Source organism: Tachyglossus aculeatus, chromosome 22 (assembly GCF_015852505.1).
Source record: "Tachyglossus aculeatus isolate mTacAcu1 chromosome 22, mTacAcu1.pri, whole genome shotgun sequence".
Taxonomy (NCBI): domain Eukaryota; kingdom Metazoa; phylum Chordata; class Mammalia; order Monotremata; family Tachyglossidae; genus Tachyglossus; species Tachyglossus aculeatus.
Window position 1 is genome coordinate 13,341,332 of NC_052087.1, and position 26,536 is coordinate 13,367,867.

The 26,536-nt window shown below is 38.0% G+C and overlaps 1 protein-coding gene across 3 annotated transcripts in view; it reads right to left on the reverse strand.

The window, feature by feature from the left end:
• The window catches only part of LUZP2 (leucine zipper protein 2), a 356,281-nt gene that overhangs the window by 146,793 nt on the left and 182,952 nt on the right, over window positions 1–26,536 (reverse strand). For all 3 annotated transcript variants that reach the window (XM_038765103.1, XM_038765101.1, XM_038765102.1), the window contains exons 2-5: window positions 21,489–21,606; window positions 17,382–17,452; window positions 13,821–13,902; window positions 9,149–9,211 (exon numbers count right to left, since the gene is read on the reverse strand). In XM_038765103.1, the coding sequence (XP_038621031.1) occupies window positions 9,149–9,211; window positions 13,821–13,902; window positions 17,382–17,452; window positions 21,489–21,606 (334 nt within the window). The remainder of the gene's footprint in view (window positions 1–9,148; window positions 9,212–13,820; window positions 13,903–17,381; window positions 17,453–21,488; window positions 21,607–26,536) is intronic.

Consider the following 26,536-nt stretch of genomic DNA (forward strand, 5'->3'; position numbering starts at 1 on the left):
CTCTATTTGTTGCTGAATTGTACTACCCAAGTGCTTAGTAAAGTGCTCTGCACACAGTAAGTATTCAATAAATACGACTGAATGAATAAGTGAATAATAAATGTCACTGATTGATAGAAAAGATGGTACACATTGGGCCAAGTAGTAACAGTGGAAGGGAGGTTTGAAAAGAATAATATGGCCAGTGCAACTCACTGTTGTGTGATTGTATTTGGCGATTTACCATAGACTAAGACAATAATATCGAAGTCTTAAATACCCAGTCAGAAAAACATTTCAGAAAATATATCTGCTTATCGCTCTATATCAATCTACCCATAAGGTAAGGAAACAGAGCAGAGAGATTTGTTGTACAGCAGTGTCCACAATGCCAGTGAATTTTTCCAAAATACACTATATTCCTACATATGATTCAAAGATAGTAGACATTTAAATATCATAAGAATCCCCATTTGTCCTCCTAGGAGATATGTAATTTTATGTAGTTGATTAACAAACTGCAGCCCTTTATCCAACAGTAAAATATTTTAAAGGCACCAACAAATAGCCTTTGGTGAAACTTAGCATTTTACCTATAGCATGTGTTTTTTTTTAAATGAATTCATAAGAAAAAAGTATAATGGAAATTTGAAGTATTTTGGAAAAAGCTTGATTGGTAAACCTGGAAATCACTGCGGATAGACTTTCCTGCAGTTTCCTTACTTTGGGAGTAGGTTGATAAGAGATTCACAGGTCCATTCATCTTGAAATTTGTCCTATGATTGAGTATTTAAGGCTTTGGATAGCATTATGCAAACTCACAGTAAGTGTTTCCCTTTTAACTAGAGAGATTTTATTTACTTCATGTTTTCTGCAGGCATAAGTTTTTAAAGTTATGCTATGATTATCTTTTTTGTACTTTTTAAAAAAATCCTGAATATATCATGCTCCTTTTACAATAGGGCACAGGGTTATCATAGGATATATATATACTTAAGTTTGAAGATTTACTCTTAGTATGCCCAAAGGTGTGAACACAAAGCATAGAAATAGTCGCTTGTCAAAATAGCATGTGTTGCAACTATAGACTAGAAAATGTCATGAGAGTGAAAGGAGTCTGGCCATTGGGAGACCGTAGTAGAATTTAAAATGTCACTAAGGTTAAGCCTTCCAGTCATTTTGCCATACTTGCCAACATAATGCCAAAGAAAAGCCACTGCTGTGTGAAATAAAACATAAAGCCTTATTCTGCTAACCTAGAAAGTCCCAAATGTAAAGAGATATATCACTAAAGCCACCTGAAATGTCCATGTGTTATAATGAAAGCAAAACTCATTCTCCAATAAATTATTTTGCTATAGCACCAAACTGGCCAAAATTCACATAATCTATTTCGAAAAGGAAATATAAAAAGCACATTATAGCTTTTAATTGAGTAACACTATGCTATATACGTTTCATTCATTCAGTCGTAGTCACAGAGCGTACAGTGTACAGACCACTGTGTACAGACCACTGTACTAAGCATTTGGGAGAGTACAATGTAACATTAAACAGACACATTCCCTGACCACAATGAGCTTACAGTCTAAAGGGAGAGACAGACATTAATAGAAATAAATAAATTACAGATATGTACATAAGTGCTGTGGGGCAGGGAGGGAGCATGAATAAAGGGAACAAGTCATGGAGATGCAGAAAGGAGTGAGAGAAGAGGAAAGGGGGCTCAGTCAGGGAAGGCCTATTGGAGATGCGCCGTTTAATAAGGCTTTGAAGGGCAGGGGGTAGTAATTGTCTGTCAGATTTTAAGAGGGAAGGCATTCCAGGCCAGAATGAGGACCTAAATCTGATCATTACTGCTATAAAATAAGCATGCTTACCTCACGCTTGTACTTGTTTGTCAAAGAGAAAGTAGGTTGAATTTCTGCTCCAGACTGCATCTCTGAGTTGATTTAGTGTTCAACACATATAAGTTGAAATGTGATAAAATGTCATGGTTCCTATGAGGCTAGAGTTACAAATATTACTGATTGGCACATCGTATATTCCTGGTGAGCAGACAAAGCAGAACAGATACAATGTCGTGAAGGTCATCTTGTCTCCTGAGTCTTGTTAAGTGTCCTCCTTCCTTCACGGTCTCATTCCAGAGATAGATTAATGAAGGCTTGGAGGCTTTCATGAGATTTGAAGAACAGTTATTTTTCTTAGTCAAGCATTTAAGCGCAACCTTCTAGTGGAACTGAATGGAAAAAAATTGTAAACTAAAGTTTAGAACTGGCAAGCACCACCTCTGAGTTCTCAGAAATCTTGGACAAGGCACTGTTCCTCTCTTTATTGTGGTTTCTTCAGTATTAAATATAATGATTAGGACTTCTTCCCTTTTGAAACAAAGATCTGTCTACAGAGCTGGAAAGGTGGAAATAGGGAGGGGAAGAAAAGTGGAGAGGAAAGAAGACAGGGAAGGGAAGATAAGATTCCTCAAAATTGTTGGTAGTAGTAATGGTATTATTAGTGGATGTGAAGCACAATATAAAATAATTATGAGGCAAACAGATTAGACTCAGGCCTTGTCTCAGATGGGGCTCAAGAGCTAGAACACAGGGAAGTTTGGTAAAAAGAAACAATACCAAAACTCACTAATCCACTTAGCCTTTTCTAATTTGTGGGTTGTTAATTACAGAAAGGCTCTGGGAATAATGATTATTCCCTACCTTATAGAGCAGCAGAGAATAATTCTTCTGGGTGAAGGGTTAGAAAGTTTCCAAACTCCCAACAGTTATTTTAAGTTTCTAAATGCAAAGTGAATATCTGCCTTAATCATTTTTAGATTCTGTGCCTAAATCTCAGTGATTTTCTTTTTCCCCAGGCACCATAATGGGGTGGCTTGCCATTCATCTCACCGAAGAGAGGCACCCATGCACATACGAAACTGAAAATTGCCACCCTTATTAATTTTTCAGAGGTAGATTTAAAAAAAATCTTTACCATTGTAAGGCATAATTACCAAGACAGACATTGAAAGGATTCATATATTAGAGAAAACTGCTTCTCTTTCCTATTCTTTCAATACAAGGTTAATGATGCCCATTAAAAATCTCTAAGTTTTCAGGCCCATGTTGCCGTCATATGTGATAGCATAAGTATATAAACACCTTAGTGTTAATCCACTTAGAGCAAGTTTCAACTCCCAAGCATTTAAGAGCTGCTAAGCGTGGAATGACCTTTTCAAAAAACGTGAATCCAATAAAACCTTTCCAAATCCACCTACCTAAGGCTTAGATTATGAATGCCTTCTTTCAATATAAATCTAATACACTTTCTCCAGTCTCAAGCTTGGAGTGATTGGGAAAAGCTTTCTTCCAGAGAAGGCCAATCATTCTAACTGGATCACCCTATTTAATTAAAAGCCAGTTGAAAAACTGTAGTAAAAGAAAGGAACAAATGAAGAGTGGCCTCAATAGCCTTTATTGAGCACCTACTCTACTAATCTCTTGGGAGAGTACTAAAGAGATAGACATGATCCTGGTCCTCCGGGAATGTACAATGTACATTCTAGCAGGGAAAATGGACACGTAACACAAGACACTGAGGGGAAGTAATGGCTATGGGTTTAAAATACCACAATCCCCATAATATTTAAGTACTTACAAGGCAAAGAGACAGTCGGGGAGTATATTGTGATGAAGCTAGAGACTACGTGGGATAGACTCTTGGAGAACTGTGATCTAAGAAGAGTTTGATATTGGAGATAGCTGTGATTTGTTGGATATGAAGGGAAAGACAGTTCTAGTCAGGGTGAGAAAGTGGGCAGAAGGTTGTCAGGAGAGATGAGAGGAAATCAGAGTGAGTTGGTTAGTTACTTTATTCTGCCAGCCAAGCGTAGGGCTCTATTTGACATAGGTACCGTCTCTATATGTTGCCGACTTGTACTTCCCAAGTGCTTATTACAGTGCTCTGCACACAGTAAGCGCTCAATAAATATGATTGAATGAATCTAGATACAATTGGTTGCAAACATTATTTGAACCTAAATGGTGCTTATTAAGAGCTTTTGGATGCTGGTGATAATGTCTGAAGGACCCAGAAAACTTGAGTATTAAAAGTTTGTGGTAACATTAGAAAACGATGCATCTGTTTTGAGTGTGGGAACGATCATCAAGATTAAGAACATCTTTCCTAGGCACAATGGAAAGTTTTAAGAGCATATATGTTGTAATAAGATATGCAAAATTATGTTGTTGCTGATGTGGGCCTACGAAAAATTTTGTTTCTTTAAGCTCCAAATTACAATTGAACAAAAAACATATGTGTGAGTTTTTTATGGTATTTGTTAAGCGCTTACTATGTACCAGATACAGTACTAAGCCCTGGGGTAGATAGAAGGTACTTATTCATTCAATTTTACTTAAAGGAGAAATTTAGTTTAGTGAAAAGGCTTGGGACACAGAGGGCATGGATTATAATCCTGGCTCTCCCACTTGTCTGCTGTGTGACCTTAGGCAAGCCACTTAACTTCTCTGTGCCTCAGTTACCTCGTCTGTGAAATGGGGATTAAGACTGTAAGTCCCATGTGGGACAACCTGATTACCTTGTATTTACCCCAGCACTTAGAACAGTGCTTGGCACGTAGTAAGTACTTAACAAATACTATAATTATTAATTATTATTTTATTATTGATTGCTTCCTGTATACAGAACACTGTACTAAGCATTTGGGAGAGTGCAGTACAACAGTAAACACATACATTCCCTTGCCACAGCAAGCAAGCTTACAGTTTAAAGGGGAACACAGACATTAATATAAATAAATTAAAGATATGTGCATAAGTGCTGTGGGACCAGGAGGGAGAGAAAGAAGAGGAAAGGAGGGTTTAGTCAGGGAAGGCTTCTTGGAGATGTGCCTTCAATAAAGCTTTGAAGGGGGATAGAGTAATTGTCAGATTTGAGGAAGGAGGGCATTTCAGGCCAGATGCAGAATGTGGGCATATGGTCAGTGGTGAGATAGAAAAGACCAAGGTACATGGAAATGGTTAGCGAGAGAAGAGTGAAGTGTACGGGCTCATAGGAGAATAGTGAGGTGAAGTAGAAGTGGCCAAGAATGCCTAAAAGTAATCAGGTTGGACACAGTTCGAAAAGATGTGCACCCTAGTGTCTATTTTCTTTCCCATAAAATCAATCAATGGTATTTACTGAGTGCTTACTGTGTGCAGAGCACTGTACTAAGGGATTGGGAGAGTATCAGTTATTTTTCTAATTTTGAAAGGGTTTTTTCTTTACCAAAGGAGTTCTCTTATTTTTCTGAGGCTTCAAAATATCCTATAAAGAAAACATTTCAACACCACAGAATATTTGTGAGGGAAGGTGGAAAACTGAATAGTCTTAAGCTACTAGTGGGTGTTTGAAGAAAATCTGCTTGTGAATATAAAGGAACTGAAGCTTGTAGCAGTTTTTTCTATCCACAGTAACACTTTAACATGTTTGAGAGTTGTGAACCCTAGGCTTGAAGGAAATCTGACCTGTAAAATCTTTTAAAGGAGCCAGACACACCTTAGTTTTTTCCTCACTCCATGTGGTGCATAGTCCAGTTTAAATGTTTATAGTTAATTGCTTTGTAATCGGAGATAAGTACAATCCTTGTAGTATACTGTCAGTCTCTTGTTCTTATTCAACATGTCCAGAATGCCTACTGAATACACTTATCAATTCATCCTGGAAATTTTCTGGGATATGTGCACTCAGTTCTTGGCATATAGTAAGTGCTTAACAAATGCCATCATTATTATTAATAAAAATTCAATCAAGTGGCCTTTTAATCTATGACATATGTGAGGTTTAAAGAAAGTGGTATAGAAATGAAAACCAGATATCCCCCTCCAAAATGGCAGCCTTACTGTAGAGAGGTAATAGTAGGATTTAATCCTTTTCTGTTGCGGTGGGGAAGATGACAGACCTTATTCCCCAAAATGGAAAAACAACAACAGTCTTCTCATTCTAACAATGTATTGTCCAAAAATAAAAAGATTGCAGGTGAAAATCTTAATTACCATTCAAGGATGTTCAACTCCAGAATAATATTTTACCAGTTATTTCAAAAGTTTAAAACATAAAGCAAAGACCAGTGTAGAGTTTGTACTTGGGAGTCAACACTGCCTTGGATCCCAATTCCGCCGCGTGTCTGCTGTGTGACTTTGGGCAAGTCACTTAACTTCTTTAAGGCTCAGTTACCTCATCTGTAAGATGGGGATGAAGACTGTGAGCCCCATGTGGGACAACCTGATCACCTTGTATCCTTCCCAGCGCTTAGAACAGTGCTTTGCACATAGTAAGTGCTTAACAAATGCCATCATTATTATTATTATCATTGCCTTCGAAGCAGGAATAGATCTGTACCCTTAGTCAATTCTTGAATAGTTACACAGATCCAAAGGGTCTTAGTTGTTTGTAGACTATTAACATTTTAAGTTACATGATGCTCATACTAATTACTTTCCAAATTGAAAAAGATCAGGAAAATTGTTAATAATAATAATACTTGTGGTATAATAATAATAATTGTGGTATAATAATAATATAATAATAGTTGTGGTATTTGCTAAGCACTTGCTATGTGTCAGGCACCATACTAAGTGCTGGGGTGGATACAAGCAAATTGGGTTGAACACAGTCCCTGTTCTGCATGGGGCTCACAGTCATAATCCCCATTTTACAGACGATGTAACTGAGGCATAGAGAAGTCAAGTGACTTACCCAAGATCACACAGCAGACAGTGACAGAGCCGGGATTAGGACCCATGACCTTTAGACACCCAGGCCCATGCTCTATCCACTATTCCATGCTGCGTCTTAACATTTCTTAAGACCTTCATAGCATTTAAAAAATGCTATGAAGGTCTTAAGAAATTCCATGCATTCAGTCTTTCAAATTCCATGCATTCAGTCAATATTTTTCAGTGAACTTAATGAAGGCATAAACCAACAATTGAAAAAAAAACAAACGAGTGGTCAAAGGAAGTCACACTGTGAGGGGACCTAGAATAGACTCTCTTAACATTCCAAACATTATCTCCACTGGGTTAACCATTCCACTTTTTGGACTGCAAGTTAGGTAATTTAAAATTCATAATGAATGTAAGTCCTGATAATTACAGAATAATGCAGAGTGTCAAAATATGGAAATAGGGGAAAATAGGGGAAGAGTTCCATATTGCTAATGGATAAAACAGGATTTGGTTGCCAGTGGTTGTATCGAGGCAGGATTGGTCTCTTGAAATCACTTTGAATATCTCGTTATTTGTAGACTCTCACTACCTTCCTTGAATGTTTCCTTTCATTGCCCTCAACTTCGAGATGACAAATTCATAATTGACCCTTTTAGCCATTTCTTGGATGGCATGAGGAGCAGTGTGGACTAGTGGAAAGAGAACCTGGGTTCTAATCCTGTCCCTGCCACTTGCCTGCTAGGTGACCTTGGTCAAGAGACATCACACTTCTGGGCCTCAGTTTCCTCATCTGTAAAATGGGGATTCTATGCTTCTCCTTCCCAGTTAGAACGTAAACCCCATGTGAGACAGGGACAGTCTCTGATCTGATAAACCTACATCTTCCTCAACATGTAGAACACTGATTTACCCATAGTAAGCACTTAGCAAATACCATAATATCATTATTATGCAAAGGCTACAGATTTCTCACTTAATGTCAAATGCAGTTATACTTAAAATAGATAAGAACTTAAAGCTTTTGAAAAAGGAAAACTGAGAAATTATGCCTTGAAGCATTTCAAGATTTAGTAAGATATTCATACATATATATATATATATAAATGTTTTAATTTACTGTTTCAAAATATTAAGTTCAATGGGTTCCAACCTATCCTCCCACTGAACTTCATAATGGAACATTTGTACTTTTGCAAAGAGGTCATGCTTTTACATTTAAGTTAATAGTTAATGTTAACTGTGTTTACTGTTCTAGTTAATATGGGGTGCATGACATTCTTCACTTCATTAACTTCAGCTTTACTTGTGGCTAGAAAAAAGGATTTTCTGGGATTAGGATTTAGAAATAGCGCACCATCAAAAATAACTACCATACTACAGAAAATATCTTCAATACTATCCCCTTAGGAAGATAAAAATAATTAAACATTGCCACCATTTTTCAGCTTTCGGTCTTGGATCTGTGTATGTAGACAAATAGGCTTTTACATAGCACAACACAACTGTGCTGATGATAAACGCTAAATTCGGAATTAGGTTCTGTGAACATAATGTCATCTAACTAAGTTTTCTCCTTCTAACCAATAATTATATGAAGTTATGTGAATGTTTTGCAGAGCATATTAAAATAAAATTCCCAAAGCACAGATGTTTAGTTTCAATTGATGCAACCCTGTTGATTACACTGTAAGTGCATTGCTAGATTTCAGGAAGTGAGGGAAGAAAAATTATGAAAAAAATTAAAATCCATAGCCTCATTAAGGAGCTCATTTTCTCCTCACTGAACATTTCATCTTTTCACTATTCTGAGTGGCTGTATGACAGTGGTGCTGAATATGGAGAAAACCAAACTTTTCAAACACTCCTGTGTCTTGAGTTTACCCCCAAAATAGACACAAAGATAAATATCTAATGTGGTTATGCAGTTACTGGTGTTTGTCTCATTAAAACTCAAATTCAAATTCTATTCAGGCTGGCAATTATTCAAATGTCCACTCATCTTCTTAAAAGAAGAGGGGAGTAAATCATAAAGGATGCACTGTGAATTACAATAATTTGACTAATTCTGAAGGAATTAGCATTAATTAGTTTTTGACACTCTACTATCATTGCTGAGGGTTTTTCATACCTCAAAAATGATATAGTGAAGTCTCTTCCACTGTGGTGGGTTTTCAACCTGATTTTTTTTAATAATTAAAGGGAAATGGAAGGTAATAAAGAATGACAGTAGTGAATGCTGAGCTTTTAAAATTGAAAGAGGCTATTAAGAATTTAGGGGAAGCAATGAACAGAAACAAGAGGATAGGTTTTTAAGTTTAGAAGCCATCTGAACTCTTCAAAGAAGAAAATATGATAAATAAGTTTATTTTAATATAATATGTACTTTCCAAGTATAAAATTCTAAATGTGTTTAAAATGATCATTTAAAGACCAACATATACGATTCTTACCTCATTCTGGAGATCACGGATCATTTTACTCTTTCGTTCCACTTCAGTCTTTAAAAAATTAATCTTCAAGAGAAAATAATAGTATTAGCTATTCCATTAGTTGATTAAGGTTTTCAGTCAGAATTACAGTTCAATGTTTGACATGGATATTAATCATTTCTACAATCATGTAGCAACATTGAAAAGGAACTAGCATAAAGTATACAGTTGTGTTTAAGTGAATAAGGGTTTTCTAATTTTGTAGTTACATTCAGATTTGTGCTCCATTAGAATAGTACGAAGTATTATTATGGAGAACTGCAACTAAAGTATTGGGTGCATTTTAGAATTAAATCCTTCATTTGGTCTATGTAATATTGCTCTTTGTTGCATAGCAATTCTTAATAATCCATTGTCACATTTTAGAAGTTAGGAGGGAATGAAGTTGAGCTATAATAGCTAAAAAACAAAGGGGCTAAAGTGTGAAAGTATAATCTTTCACCCTTACTGATTGGAGTACATTTTTACCAAGCCTTCAACGAAGGCAGATGCAGTATTATTCAAACATTATGCAGATCCCTATATTTTGTAAGAATCTTATGAAGTAATTTGCTACATAGTTAATAAATAGGTAGTAGTTAATTTAGGAGACCAATGAGAGTGCTAGTGCTATTCAATTTTGGCCATATTTAAATGAATAACAGTAATTAAAAGGTAATGAAAATATATTAGACTTTGCAATGTTAAACAAGGACAATCATGTGGTGCCTAGAAAACTGAAGTAGTCAGGAAAATCAGTGTGTTTGCATTCCAGAGCTTATTACATTTATTAAAGCTAATAGCTTCTAACAACTGGCTGGACTTCTAATAGATTCTGACCTTGAAATTTTCAAAATTAGATGTAAAGTAGATTTTACCAACATTTAATTGATGGCACACACTTACAACCACCACTTTTTCCTACAGCTGATGGATCCAGACAAGATTGTGTTGTATCCAGACAACATTACAGACTGGGGGAATAACCCTTCTTGATTTTTAAAAAAGTGTTCTCTTCAAATTGTAAGTCTTGTTGGTCCAGTGAGTGGAGAACTGCCCTGGGAAGAAGGAGACCTGGGTGTAAATGTCAGTTTTGCTGTTGCTGGCTAGCTCAGGCGGAGCTTCTTTACACTTGTCCCTTTTAACTCTCTGCACTCCATGACTCAGGGAAAAGTGAGTGTCAAGGAAGAGAGACTGCAAGTAGCACCGTGCCACTAACACTATGATCAGTTCCTCTGGGAAGGGGGAACATAACATGTCTAGTGCCAATCCTGGCTCTACCACTTGTCTGAAGTGTGACCTCAGGCAAGTCACTTCTCTGTACCTCATCTATAAGACAGGGTTTAAGACTGTGAGCCCCATGTGGTATGGGGACTTTGTCAAAACTGATTAGCTTGTATCTATTCCAGCATCTGGTACAGTTCCTGGCACACAGTAGGCACTTAACAAATACTATCAGGGCCAAGATTCATTCATTCAATTCATTCAATTGTATTTATTGAGTGCTTACGGTGTGCAGAACACTGTACTAAGCATTTGGGAAGTACGAGTCGGCAACATATAGAGAAGATCCATACCCAACAATGGGCTCACAGTCTAGAAGGGGGAGACAGACAACAAAACATTAGACAGGTGTCAAAACCATCAGAATAAATAGAATTATAGCTATATGCACATCATTAATAAAATAGAGTAGTAAATATGTACAAGTAAAATAAATAGAGTAATAAATATGTACAAATATATACAAGTGCTGTGGGGAGGGGAAGGAGGTAAGGCGGGGGGGTGATGGGGAGGGGAGGAGGAGAGGAAAAAGGGCACTCATTCTGGGAAGACCTCGTAGAGGAGATGAAGATTGATCAGGCATTCCTGGCTGGAGATTCTATCTGATACAAATTGTATAATGAACACATACATGAAAGGAGAACTTTGACTAAAATCCATTTTTTTCCTCTAAAAAATTCAGAATTGATCTTTCAGAGTGTTGAACTTCTAGTTGCTGATCAGCAAAAATACTCTGAGTACTTCAATTTTGATAGGAAATGGAAGCACTGGCATCTTCTAGACTGTGAGCCCCTTCTAGACTGTGAGCCCCTAATGGGTAGGGGCCGTCTCTATATATTACCAACCTGTACTTCCCAAGCGCTTAGTACGGTGCTCTGCACACAGTAAGTGCTCAATAAATACGACTGAATGAATGAATGAATCTGGAGAATATCTTGGGATGTACAATAGACTTTGTTTCCTTATGGGCTGGAGATGCTTACTTAAATGATTATAGTGGAAGAAATTAGCCTGTTTTCCAGTCTACTATTCCACTGAATTTTTGGTCCTGATTTCTGATAGATTTCATTTTACAGAGCTTGGTGTTGAGAATAAAGATAATCTGGGTACTTCAAAGAAATACCAAGATGGACTGCTGGCAAACTCAAATTTCATAAGGATTAATTAATCTGTGGGAGTTTGTGTATACATTAATTTCTTTGAGTTCTGAGGCAAATGTTTGAATGCATGTATTCACTTCATAAGTTCCCTTCTTCCCTTGGCAAACTAAGCCCATATCAGGTTTTCAAATATAATTTGATTTACTTAATTACCTTAAATTCCTAAATACTAAAATAGGTTAATGTGCATAATCATTGCTTTATGGGCAGGTGCTCTTTGTTTACTACATATCAAAATTCATACTGTTAATTTGGCAATCAACTAATATACAGTAATGAGAAACATGATTGCAGTATTATTCTCAGTTCTTTAATAACAATTCTGCAATCCAGGTTTTATTTTCAAAACTGGATGTTTTGTACATGTCAATTGTCCAATCAAGAAAAATTTGTGTAGAGTCAGTCAGAAAAGAAATGCACAAGACCAGATTTAATCGCACAACTCTTGGCAAGAAAATGGAACAAAATGTGTCAAGGAAAAGTGCCGAAAGCTAAACCTGACATCTGTGTATGAAATTGAATAAGAACAAGGGCAGGAGAAGTCGAACTTCAATTAAAAAAGAAGTCTAATACTAGCTCACAGATGTACTTTAGCTGCCCATACAAACATCAGATTAGGGTTCCAAATATTTCAAATTGGTTTGCTTGTCTCATTAGTATTCCATCACATTTCTTCAATATTAATTTAATTTTAGGGATGTACATCACATTTTGCTTCCTCTACTGTTCATTTTTTGTTTTCAATCGAATGTCATAGATGGAATATTGCATTGTGTGCAATATTTTTTCTACCATTTAATTTCTGCAGTCGATTTCTGAAATAGAAACACCCTAAACAAGTCAGTGTGCATTTGATAAAATGGAGGCATTTGGTTTGGAAAATTTTCAAACCAAAATGTGACCTTAGACCATAATGAAGAGTTGGAAAATGTTTGGATTTTTCTAATTCTTTTTGGACGAGAAGGCAGTTCTTTGAAGGTAAATTGCCCTTTACTTTAAGAGAATTATCTTCAGCAGGGGATAGTGGGATCACATCCCAAGCTGAGAACAATGTAAACACATCTCACTCTAGCTAAAATTGGAAGTAATGCTTGTTTGAAATGTGTACAAATTATCTTTTCTTCAAGTGATCTTTCCCTTACTTTCCGGCTGGTGTATTTCACCCGTGGTCAGAGATAGGATGCTTGTGGTAGGGAGAAGCTTGAAATCTCAAAGTCAAAAAGAACCTATCCTGCTGCTGGTATATGGATGCTTTATAGAGAACAAGACTCGTTATTTTAAATCAAGGCCTGCTGTCCTTTTGCTCTTCCTTTGGAGAAAGTAAACAAAGATGTAGGGGTCAAAGACTTTATTAGAATGATCCCAAATATGGTTCCAAGTTAAAGAGGTTTAACTCTTTACCTGGGAGATCATTCCTGTTGACTGCAGCTTTCTCCATGTAAAGTGATATTAGGAGCCACCAAAATTAGGTAGACTTGATAGCTCCATCCTCCCTTCATTGAAGCAACATTAGCTCCATTTGGGAAGAAGGAGATAGAGTAGAGGTCAAATCTGTGGATTTCTTGAATTCAAAATGCTGACCTGCTCCTTTTCACCATCCCATTTGATTAAACCAGACTATGCATCCAGAAATGAAAGCAGTTCTCACTTTCATGTACTCTCTCAGCCTGATCTCAAGCCCCTTAAGAGAAGCAGCATTGCCTAGTTGATAGAGCATGGCCCTGGAAGTTAGAAGGATCTGGGTTCTAATCCCAGCTCTGCCACTTCTCTACTGTGTGACCTTGGGCAAGTCACTTAAATTCTGAATGTTTCAGTTACCACATCTGTAAAATGGGGGTTAAGATTGTGAGCCCCATGTGGTACATGGACTGTATCCAAACTGATTAGCTTGGCATATAGTAAGTGCTTAACAAACATCATTTAAAAAGAATAGCATCAAACTGTCACATTTCTGATCATTTGCCTTTAGGTGATGTCATAGACTGTAAACCCAGTGTGGACAGGGATTGTCTTTCCTTATTGCTGAATTGTACTTTCCAAGTACTTAGTACAGTGCTCTGCACATAGTAAGCGCTCAATAAATATGATTGCATGAATGAATGAATGAATGAAGGAATGTAGGCCTTTAATCAGAGAGTAATGCCAGTCAGAATGAATCTTTCACAGTCACAAAGATAAAGGTGAAATGAAGAAGACACAGATTCACTCACGGTAGCCTGCTGTTTCTCTGCTTTCTCAGTTGCCTCGTTTAGCTGTTTTTGAAAGGCCTCCTGCAGGGATTTCATTTCTTCCCTAATTTAGTAAAAAGACAACACAATTTCTTCAGCCTTTCCATCCATTAAGAAAACTTTTTGCTTGTTTACTTTTGTTTAGGAAATAGACAACTTTAGTTCTGCAGAAAAAAAAACCCAAAAAAGTGTTGAGCCTAACTTCACATCTTTCTAATAAGACTCCTCTCCAGCATAACTGGAAAAAAATTCATTCTGTGTAAGGAAAATTGTCTTTGGAATCTACAATGAGACCCATTGGGTGAAATATTTGCAAGTTGAATACTGTATAGAAAAAAGAATCAATATAGCAATTGCAAAGCCAACATGCTAATGCAGCTGAAGAGATTGGTGCATTTGAAACAACGGAAAAAAAAATTATTTTGGTTTTTCTTATAGTGAAAAAATGCAACCCCTTTCTGCCATTCCTCACTGATTTATTCCTTATAACTGCACAGAAGAAGCTTATAGAAAATATTTTCCAAATAAAATTGCTATTTCAGTGAAACAAAAAAATAAAATATTTAATTCTTTGCCTGGGATTCCCCATGTTGAGCATAAGGGGGAAAAAAAGTCACACCATATGTGGTGACATATCAAAGAGACTTATGATCTGTAACCATAGGAAAAAGGATTCTTCATATATTTGTCTTCAGCTACCAGGCAGGATTTATAGCTGGAATCTTTTGCAGTGGTAGGTCTAAATTTAGGGGTTTTTTAAATTTGTTTTTATCTTCAAACTGTAATCTCCAGATTGCAAGCTCCTTGAGACCAAGGTCAGTCTTTTTTACCTTTATTACACATTCAAAGTACATAGAAGAGCAACATAAAAATAGACATTCAGTAAATTCTACTGAATACATGAAATGGGATTCAGTTATCTGATTAAATAAGCTTTTTCCCCCTTAATAAAATAAGAAATTTTGCTATTTCACACACTCAGGAACTACTCTTTAAATGAAATTATTCTCTAAATGAGCTATATCTTTTCATTACATTTTTAAAATGTTTAGCATGTAATAATGCATTGAGTCCAAGGCATGGAATTTCAAATCTATTACAAATTTCCGATGATGATTATACATTACACTATTAAAGGGACCATTTTAATAACATGTTTTAATAGGCAGACTTTTTCTAAAGTATGAGTAAAAAGAAACACAAAAGCTTCAACCTACAATCTATGACATGTCCCAACTAGACTGAGCTCACTATTGATTACTGTGAGACAGCTTATTATTTTGAAAATAACACTTGGTATTTTGAGAGCTCTTTGGGGGCTCAACTATCTATGCTTATTGTAGCACCCTCCTCACAAATGCCTAGTACAGTACTCTATAAACACAGTAAACACAATAAACACTCATATATTATTGATTGACTGCTTGAGAATTCACATGGCTACCAAGAAACCACTCTGTGTGCTGCAGCCCAGATGTGTTAAATGCTGGAGTTGGAAAAAGTTAATGAAGCTCCCAGACTCTGAGCAAATAACTTTATCACCAAGAAAATCCAACTAGCTAAAACCCAGTCAGCAGGTGCCTTGGTCAAAAAAGGTTGAGTACTTTCTGATTTATGGAATGCATTATACTGTACTAAAGGAGTACTGCAGAATGACAAAAATGACTATTTTGTACTACTTATATTCATTTTAGTGAAAGATATTGCTTGTAGCTGCTATTAACCTGTACTTACTGATAAAATAAATGTTTCATTATGGCCTCATCTGTAACATCAGCTTTCTTTTAACAACCTTGTTTTTCCTGAAACCTACTGAAACCATAAGAATCTCTGCTCCACCAAATGAAATGCTTAATCATTGGATTATTACCCACAGGGATGGTTTCCATGGTTTTCACTTAATGAGCATTATAAACACTTGAGTAACTTTCACTGCAAACCTGCTTACACATTTCCAAACTTTCGCTGGAAAGTGGTCAATTCAGGGTCATCTTCTTTCCTAGCATGATGCTCCAACAAGCTCAAACATATTTAGTGGGGTCTTGGTAGTGAAAAATGAATAAGTAGCAATAAGCACTGGTATAGATACAAGATAAGCACACCAGAACACATCCTGTCCCATAGAAGGTTCACATTTTAAGTAGAATGGAGGACAGGTATTTAATATTCTTTTTAGATGCGGAAACAGGTATAGAAAAATTCAGTGACTTGGCCCAAGGGTCAACAGCAGGCAAAGTAACATGTCTAGGATTAGAATTCAGGTCCTGGGACTCCCAAACCCTTGCTCTTTCCAGTAATCCACAATGCTTTTCAAATAGCCTCCCTGCAAATACAATGACATCGCTGCACATTCAGTCATTTCAAATTTAAATTCTAAAAGCACGCTCCAGCCTCTCTTCCACCCCTGGGAAACTAGTGAAACAATGTAAGTTTAATAGTCAGAGGGCCAGGATTCTACTCCCAACTCTACCTCTTGACTGCAGATCATTAGGGAAGTCATTTAATCACTCTGCGCATCAGTTTCTTTATCGTTAAAATACCTGGTCTCCCTCTTTTAGACCATGAACCCCATGAGGGACAGGGACTATGTCTAAGCTGGCTATCTTAGTTCTATCCTAATGCCGTATACAATGCTTGGCACATAATAAATGCTTTAAAAATACCTCTACTATCATATTGCATTTTAAATATATGTAACTAATTTTGAGCTATTTTCAATAATCTATTTTTCTCACAGTAGTTGATTATAGGGCAAGGTACAGAGGCAAATCAGTTGACTATGTAGTTGCCATATCTGCCTTCTGACAGACTATCTCCTCCAGTTATTTAATAATAATAATAATGGCATTTATTAAGCGCTTACTATGTGCAAAGCACTGTACTAAGCACTGGGGAGATTACAAGGAGATCAGGTTGTCCCACGGGGGGCTCACAATCTTAATCCCCATTTTACAGATGAGGGAACTAAGGCCCAGAGAAGTTAAGTGACTTGCCCAAAGTCACACAGCTGACAATTGGCAGAGCCGGGATTCGAACCCATGACCCTTGACTCCAAAGCCCAGGCTCTTTCCATTGAGCCACGCTGCTTCTCTAGTATTCACTTAGAGAATTACACAGAATTGTTTCCTTGAATGGAATGCACTTGTTATAAATGGATATATTTTGTTCATTTTGTCAATTCCTGGATGATGAATGAAATGTATTGAATTGAATGTACTGAATGTATTGCTTTGTCAGGTCAAAGCAATTCCACCAATCAATCAATTGTATTTATTGAGCATTTACGGTGGGCAGAGCACTGTATTAAGTGCTTGGGAGAATACAATAAAATTTATATTTCCCTGCCCACCATCTGTCACTACTTCCCCTTTTGAATAATCTCTATGGAGAGTTTCTGTTTATGACCTCTTTGTTCTATGTTCTTTGCTTAGTAGCTTAAGCCAGAATATGGAATGCCATAGTTTCAATCTGTCACACAGAGTGAATCAGTAAAGGAGGAGAGGAAGGGAAAAAGAGAAGGAACAGGAGAAAGAAGAATCTTACCTTTGCTTTTGTCCTAATTCCAGAAGTTTTTTAACATCATTCTTGGCAGATGCTTCATCATTTTTCAAAGACTGTTAAAACAGAAAAGAAGAGATCATAATGGACACGATCTATACTGTTGCTTGGTGGTAAGAGTATGGACATTGTCACATTTTAATGATTCAGCCTCAGTCCTGTAGAAATCACCTCCTCTCTAAGAAGATTGCTTCTCCCATCTCTGCTTTGACAAATTCACCCTGGAGTATGGCTTAGTGGAAAGACTACGGAACAAAGTCAGTAGCCCTGGGTTCTACTGGCCCAATTGGCCTTCTATATGACCTTGGGCAGATCATTTTACTGTTTTTTGACTCAGTTTCCTCATCTTTCAAATGTGGTTAAAATACCCTTCTCCTTCCTCCAGAGTGTGAGCTCTGTGCAGACAGAGGACTTCTATGTTCACTGAGAGTTCACTGCCTGGGTGGGCACCCACTGTGCCAAGAGAACCAAGATCCCAGAACACAAGATCACCAATTTGGTATTTACACACGGTCCTACCTTTATCTTGGGAGCTGGTTCTTCTAGCAACAGGGACCTCCCTCCCAGGAGAATCTCAACATCAACAATTTCCTTCCCCAAATAAAAATAGAATTGTTCTGTTCAATTTCCCAAGCATTTCATATAGTGCGTCATATTCATCATGATGATCATCATTGGTATTTGAGGACAGAGCACTGTACTAAGTCCTTGGGACAGTACAGTACAAAAGAGTTAGTAGACATATTCTCTGCCCATGAGCTTACAGTCTAGAAGGAGAGACAGACATTAATATATATAATTTCAGGAGGTATTTGATAATAGATCAAGTCTTATATGGGATAGGGATTGTGTCTCTATATGTTGCCAATTTGTACTTCCCAAGCGCTTAGTACAGTGCTCTGCACATAGTAAGCGCTCAGTAAATACGATTGATGATGATGATGATTTTCCTACATCTGATGTAGCACCTAGTACAGTTCTAGGAACATACTAAGGGTTAAATAAATACCACAGTTACTTTTACCACTACTTCTCCCCCTTTTCTTTCTCTTCCACAGCCACTGCCTGCTTCTCCCACTACCCTTCCCCAAACCTCATGAATCGCCACTATGAAAGTTGGGGCAATGAGCCACAAATGTTCCTGATGGCACCCAACAGCAATGAAGCTGTAGGAAAAATAGAGGGCACAAAGAGTCAGGGGAAAGAGGGGGTGAGTGAGTTATGGGGAGGGAGGATAGGGAAAATAGAGAATCCCTGTGGAGAGGACAGGCCTGGGGCTGTATCAAGAGGAGAAAAGGTCGTATGGGTCAATTCTGAGATTCCTAGAACAGCTCTGATGGGAAGCTATCTTATGTAAGACTCTCATAGGACACCAGATCTTGCCACTTACTGTAAACAAAGGTAAGCAATGTGCAGTTCTGATTCACACTGAGTAATGCTGGTAATGCACAGATTTGAGGACATATTGGAAAAAATTAATAAAACAGAAGACAACTTCAAAATACTACAGAGAGCTCACCTCCTCCAGGAGGCCTTCACAGACTGAGCCCCCTCCTTCCTCTCCCCCTACTCCCCCTCTCCATTCTCCCTGCCTTACCTCCTTCCCCTCCCCACAACACCTGTATATATGTATATATGTTTGTACATATTTATTACTCTATTTATTTTACTTGTACATATTTATTCTATTTATTTTATTTGGTTTATATGTTTTGTTTTGTTGTCTGTCTCCCCCTTCTAGACTGTGAGCCCGCTGTAGGGTAGGGACCATCTCCATATGTTGCAAACTTGTACTTCCCAAGCGCTTAGTACAGTGCTCTGCACACAGTAAATGCTCAATAAATACGATTGATTGATTGAATGAATGAATGAATGAATACAGGTGGATCAGTTTACAGATGCGACTGAAGAGATAGCTAATATGTGATAGGTTCATGAAGAGAATACACTTAAGTCTACATCTCACTGGGATTAAATATACAATAGACTATAAAAACATGTTCCCTGCTCTTTCTTTGAACATATACTTTGGAACAGGCACAGTAACACTAATTCACAAACATAGAGGAGTCAGCTGGTGTTCCTGTACTACCTATCACTTCATCCAAGATCAAAGCAGTAAAAGGCAGTGAAAATTCAGCACCAGTATGTTCATTATAAAAATAGCACTTTCCAAGAGATCAGTCTAATTTTTCAGTCATACCCTGTTCAATTATTACAAACGCTACCTATAAAATTCCCCTGCAGTTCACTGGTTAGAGAGACACCTGTTTTTAGCACCACTCCTCTGCTTCCCACTCTCTAAATGGGGGAGTCTCTCAAGGTTCAGATTTGGGTCTCCTGCTATACCCACAGCCCTGGAGAACTCATTCACTCCCACAGCATCAAGAACCTTTTCTATGCTGAATATTTCCTTGACTGTAGGTTCCATGTGGGACAGAGACTGTATCCAATGTGATTATTTAGTATTTTTTCAACTTCCCTATTCAATCTCAACACAACCTGTCAGTTAAAGATCTTTAGAATCCATTCATTCTCCTCCATCCAAACTGCCGCCATGCTGATTCATGTAGTTATATTGATCCTTTACTACTGTACCCATCTCCTCACTGAACTTCTTGTCTTCTGTCTCTTCCCTCTCCAAACCATTCTTCTTTCTGCTGCCTGGACCATTTTTTTTTCTAAAAAAACGTTCAGTTCACATTTTCGGTACTCCTCAAATATCGCCAATGGTTGGCCTATCCACCTCCACATCAAACAGAAACTCCTTACCATCAGCTTTGAAGCACTCAATCACTTCTCCACTTCTTAACATTTCACGGATCTCCTACAACTCAAACTGCACACTTCACTCCACTAATGCCATATTATTCACTGCATCCCAATCTTGACTGATTCACTGTCGACCCCTTGTTGACATCCTTCCTACAGGCTGGAATTCCCTACCCCTTCTTATTTGACAGACCACCATTCTCACTACATTTAAAACCCTCCTAAAATTACATCTCCCTTACTTATCCTGTCTTCTGCATCACCTTTGCACTTGGATCTGTACTCCTTAAGTACTTGATATTTGTCCCACCTCCAGCCCCACAGTACTTATGTGCTCCTTATACTCTCCAATTTCTCCTATAGGTAATTTATCTTGATTGCGGTCACTTCCTCTTGTGAGCAAAGATCACATCTACCAGTTGTATAGTACTCTCCCATGAGCTTAGTACAGGGATCACATAGTAAACACTCAAATACAATTGATTGCTTGATTGACACCAATAACTAGAAATCATGATTTTTTCCCCACCTGTCTTAGGTTTTGCACCCTGCAGAATAGCTACAGTTGTTTTCCTTAGGAACACATATCACTACATCAGTAATTTCATTCATTCATTCAATCGTATTTATTGAGCACTTACTGTGTGCACAGCACTGTACTAAGCACTTGGGAAGTACAAGTTGGCAACAATTTGATATATAAAGGACTTTTTAAAAACCTGTTTCAATTTTCTTCACATGCTCATCCCTGTACTCATTCGCCCTGTGAATTACTTTATCTTATTTTGAAATTTGAAAGCCATGTACATAAATTGATCCTTGAAGCTAGGCCAAATTGATGGCTTTGCAAACCAAAAACATCTGATTTGGAGAACTGCAGTTTTCAACCTGAATTTCCAATAGTTTTCTCAAAAACAAGGCAAATGGGAAGCAGCGTGGCTCAGTGGAAAGAGCCCGGGCTTTGGAGTCAGAGGTCGTGGGTTCAAATCCCAGCTCCGCCACTTGTCAGCTGTGTGACTGTGTCACTTCACTTCTCTGGGCCTCAGTTCCCTCATCTGTCAAATGGGCATGAAGACTGTGAGCCCCCCGTGGGACAACCTGATCACCTTGTAACCTCCCCAGAGCTTAGAACAGTGCTTTGCACATAGTAAGTGCTTAATAAATGCCATTATTATTATTATTATTATTATAGTACCCCACACCAATTGCTAATTGTTACTAATAGCCATTTATGTTACTCATTTTAAATTCAGGCATGCTTAAATAAAAATACATATTTTAATAAAAGTAAATTAAAAAACTGATAAATAGGAAGCTAACCTCCAAGTTTACTTTAATGCCATCAAGTTCTTTTGATGTCTTTGACAGCTGACGGAGAATGTTGCTTCTTTCCTTAAAGACTTCCTTCAGCTGTCTCTCCAGCTCTTCGTAGCCCTGTCTAACACAGAAAGCACAGGCATGAAGTTCTCTCAAAATACTTCCCTAGTGTGCTGCAGCAGAGATTTTATTTATCCAATTTTCTCTTTCAAAAAAACCCAACACATTTTAGACTGTGCTCAACGATATTTATTGAGAACCTGTATGCAGAGCACTAAATTACATACTTGGGAGTGTAGTATAAAATTAGTAGTCATGATCACTACCCTCAAGGATCTTACAATCTCTAGGTGACCCAAGGGAGAGTCAGACCCATTTTCAGATAATGACAGTAGCAGTCTATTTCTTGCTGAACCCAAAATGGACTGTGATTTTGTTTTTTTCTGAAGGTTTTTTTTAAGTAGAAAGGTATATTACAAAGAGGTCTCATAAATTCTAGAAGTTCTAAGTGTACAGGTTCACTCCAAGATGCAATGAACTATTTAAAGAGCTCAAGCATGCCCCAGAAAGTTAGGAGAAGCATGAAATGGGATTGGAGAGAGTGATGGTAAGCAGGAAATAAAGTGGAGCAGAGTGATCAGAAGAAAAACAAATGCACTATTTTGCTTTTATTAGGAAGAATTGACATGAGATTTAGAAGAAACATGGTCGTGTTAATATACAATTACTGACTAATGTACTGTTGGGTGGCAAATTACAAGGTAAGGAAGAAAAATGATTTTCCTTTGAACTGAACCTCTCTCCCTTTCATTGCAACAGAATGAGAAAAAGCTTAGTTGCTGGGTTTGGAGAATAAGGATAGCAGCGGTTCATTCAGGATTAAAGCGATTAAATCAACCTAAGTAGACTGAAAATAGGAAACCAAGCCCAGCTCTACTCTGTTGAAAGGCTCTCCTGACACTTCTAAAATTTGTAATTAATACCATCAGGATTTGCTCAAAGTGATAATGTTTTCAATTATAATGCTATTTCTGGTCACAAATTCCAAAATGGATGGGCAGACAAAGGCCTGAAAGCTCCAGGTCTTACTGCACTCTATGCACTGAGGAAATTATATACAAAAAAAAATTCCAAGTTTATTAACCACTAGGTCAACAGAGCATCACTTCCACACCCTTTCTTCCTGAACATCAAAAATGATACAAAAATCCATTCATGTGAGGCACTTTCCTACTTAAGTCCTGATCTAAAATTTGTCAAATGTATCATTCTACTCAAAATTGAGCCCACTGACTGAAATCCTCAAAACAAGAAAATCTGGTTTCCCCTCCATCACCCCCATTCTCCTTCATTTAACTTCAGAGAAGTAAAGGGAGAACTTTAATAATAGAATAAACACACACCCAAAACATGGGCGCACACACACACACACACACACACACACACACGCCCCTTAAGGTAGACCATCAGATTTTTTCCTGTGATTTTTATTTCACCTGAAATTTTGGGGCTTTTATAATCCAAATCAAGCTGAGGCTCACTTATAGAATTCTCTCCCATGGATCCAAGATTTCTTGGGTCAGAGTATTGCAGTCAAGAACTCATTTCCATGCATATGGGGGCAAGGAGGGACAAGTTAACTATGAAAGCACTTGTCACACTGCAACGTAGACTTTCCTACGGTTCCCTAAAACAACACAGAATCCCTTGTCTCCAGCTCCATTCAAATTCAGACTGAACATTTTATCTCTACCAAGAGGGAAGGAGCACTCAGACAAAATAATTGTGTATGACCAACTGACAATCTCCTATTCTTAGCAGTCATCTCTCTTCTTTCTGCAAATTCATACGCCAATTTACTGTTTCTTATCCATCCCCTTTCTCCAAATTTCCACTATAACTCCCAGATGTTCTTGAACTATCCTCAGTTATCTGAATTCTCATATTCCTCAGATCCCCATTTTCCTGCCTTGAGCTACAAGCTGGGCTAGTAAAAGGGATAATGCACATAACTTATTGTAGAATGGTTACTATTCATAGTAAATCTATCTAGTGATTCTGAAAGGATATAGTGAGTAAGACTTTGCAACCTATTGCTGTAAAACATAACTGAACAGGATGCATCACCATTGTAAACCCTCTTCTGCAAGAAAATATATCAAAGAGATCTAAGAAATTATGGATCCCTAACTCTTCTACACCTGGTAAAACTGACCAAATGAATAAGTTCAGGATCAGCAGACAGTAAAATGCAGAGCCTATTGGGGAAAATATAACATGGCTTTTTTAAGGAAACTTTTTTTCCTTTTGGAGGAGTCAGTAAACACACATTTAAAGAAGGTATAGTGGATATGACCCTCTTAAGATTGCACCTAGATAGTTTCCAGTACTCTACCAGTCTCGGCTATGTGAGGGAGGGTCAAGCAGAGGCATACCCTTTCCATTCCTAGATTGAACAGTGGCCAGCTAGTGAAAGGCAATCTGTTACAAGTCAACACTCACCTGTCATCATCATCATCAATTGTATTTATTGAGCACTTACTATGTACAGAGCACTGTACTAAGCGCTTGGGAAGTACAAATTGGCAACATATAGAGACAGTCCCTACCCAACAGTGGGCTCACAGTCCTGGGCAGCAGCAGTATGGGAGAGAGAGTCAAGGGTGGAGATTAAGTTATACTGTGCGGAAGAAGGCAGTGATGAACCACTTCCCTATTTTTACAAAGAAAGCTTTTGCCATTACGCTTAACTCCTCTCTCTTGTTCAACCCACGTATTCAAGCTACCCCTAAATCCTGTCAGTTCTACCTTCACAACCTCACTAAAATTTGCACCTTCCTCTCCATATAATAATAATAATGTTGGTATTTGTGAAGCGCTTACTATGTGCCAAACGCTGTTCTAAGCACTGGGGTAGATACAAGGTCATCAGGTTATCCCACGTGGGGCTCACAGTCTTAATCCCCATTTTACAGGTGAGGGAACTGAGGCACAGAGAAGTGAAGTGACTTGCCCAAAGTGACAGAGCTGACAAGTGGCTGAGCCGGGATTAGAACCTGTGATCTCTAACTCCCAAGCCCGGAATCTTTCCACTGAGGCACGCTGCTTCTCTCCATCCAAACCGCTACCACATTAAGGCAAACACTTTTCCTATCCCTCCTGGATTATTATATCAGCCTCCTTGCTGACCTCCCTGCCTCCTGTCTCTCCCCACTCCATCCCATATTCCATTCTGCTGCTCCAGTCACTTTCCTTCAAAAATGTTCAGACCACGTTCCTCCACTTTATTAACTCCAGTGTTTGTCCAACCCACCTACACGAACAAAAACTCCTCACCAAAGGCTTTAAAACACTTAATCACCTTGGTCACTCCTACCTCACCTCGCCTACGCTGCTACTACAACCCAGCCCACACATTTCAATCCTCTAATACTAAGCTTCTCTCTGTACCTAGATCTAGTCTCTCTCACCACTGATCTCTCGCCCACATCCTACCTCTTGTCTGGACCCTGCTCATTTCAGACAGATAATTGCACTCCCCCACTTCAAAGCCTTATTGAGGGCACAGCTCCTCCAAGAAGCCTTCCCTGATTAAGCCCTCCTCTCCTCTTCTCCCCCTCCCTTCTGCATCACTTTTACTTGCTCCCTTCATTCATCCCCCATCCCATCCCCACAGCACTTATGTATATACCTGTATATTTCTTTTATTTGTTTATTTATTTATCTATTTATATTAATGTCTGTCCCCCACTCCACATTGTGAGCTCATTGTGAGCAGGGAGTGTGTCTGTTTGTTGACTTATTATATTCTTCTAAGCGCTTAATACAGTGCTTTGCATACACTAAGCACTCAATAAATATGACTGAGTGAATGAATGAATGAATATGGGTACACTACCAGAACAATTGCAGATGGAGGGTGGGGTGAGCGTTCTGGGAGAGATATGTCCATAGAATTGTTATGGATAGGAAATGACTCTACAGCATAAGAAAACAACAACCATTGCATATAATCTATTGGGATTTCCCAAAATACTTGGGTTCAGTTTCACACTAGAGGCTCTTAGAAAGCATTGCATTATCAAGCACTTAGTACAGTGCTCTGCACACAGTAAGCACTCAATAAATTCCACTGATTGTTGATGCAATTGGAAGGACGATGCTTCATGGTTAGAAGAATGGTTACAGAGGAAGGCTGTATAAAGGGTAGGGATATGTGACCAGTGTTTTGAACTGAGAGGTGAAATAGATAAGCTCTCAAGGAGTTAATAGGACTTCACTTATTCAGACTACTCATAATTTATTTGGAAGAGAGAAGCAACCGGCCTAGTGGGAGCCTGGGAGTCAGAGGACCTGAGTTCTTATCCCCAGACTACCACTTAGCTGCTGGTTAAGATGGAAGAAGTCACAACTTCTCTGTGTCTCAGTTTTCCCATCTGTAAAATAGGAATTTACTCTTATTCACACTACTCTGACTGTGATCCCTACATGGATAAGGACTGTAACCAACCTGATGATCTTTTGTTTATCCCAGTGCTTAGTGCATTGCTTGGAACAGAGTAAGTGCTAAACAACCAATCTTATTTATTGAGCACTTACTGTGTACAGTACACTGTACTAAGCATTTGGGAGAGGACAGTGTAACAGAGCAGGTAGATGGAGTCCCTGTCCATAGTACCAGTTCCTTAACTATTATTATTTTTAAGAGAGAGTGTGAAATAAAATCTCCATTTTCACAGATGACAGTAGATAGTGGTGAATACCAGGCTGAAGAGGATAAAAGGCAGGTAAGTGTCAAAAATGATATGTAGAGAAATACAAATCCTACTCACAATCTGACATCCATTCACAAATCAGGAAAGTACTCCTGGAGTCAATGTCAACTTCTCCCTCAAATTAATGGCCTAGTCTATAAGGCTAGTGAAAAAACTAATATAATGCCAAGTATAATCAGGAAAGCTATGAAAGCATCACTGTATAAGTTATGATACATTCATATTTGAACTATGTGCCCTCTTGTTTCTAGGCAGGATGATAATGTTAGAAAGAGT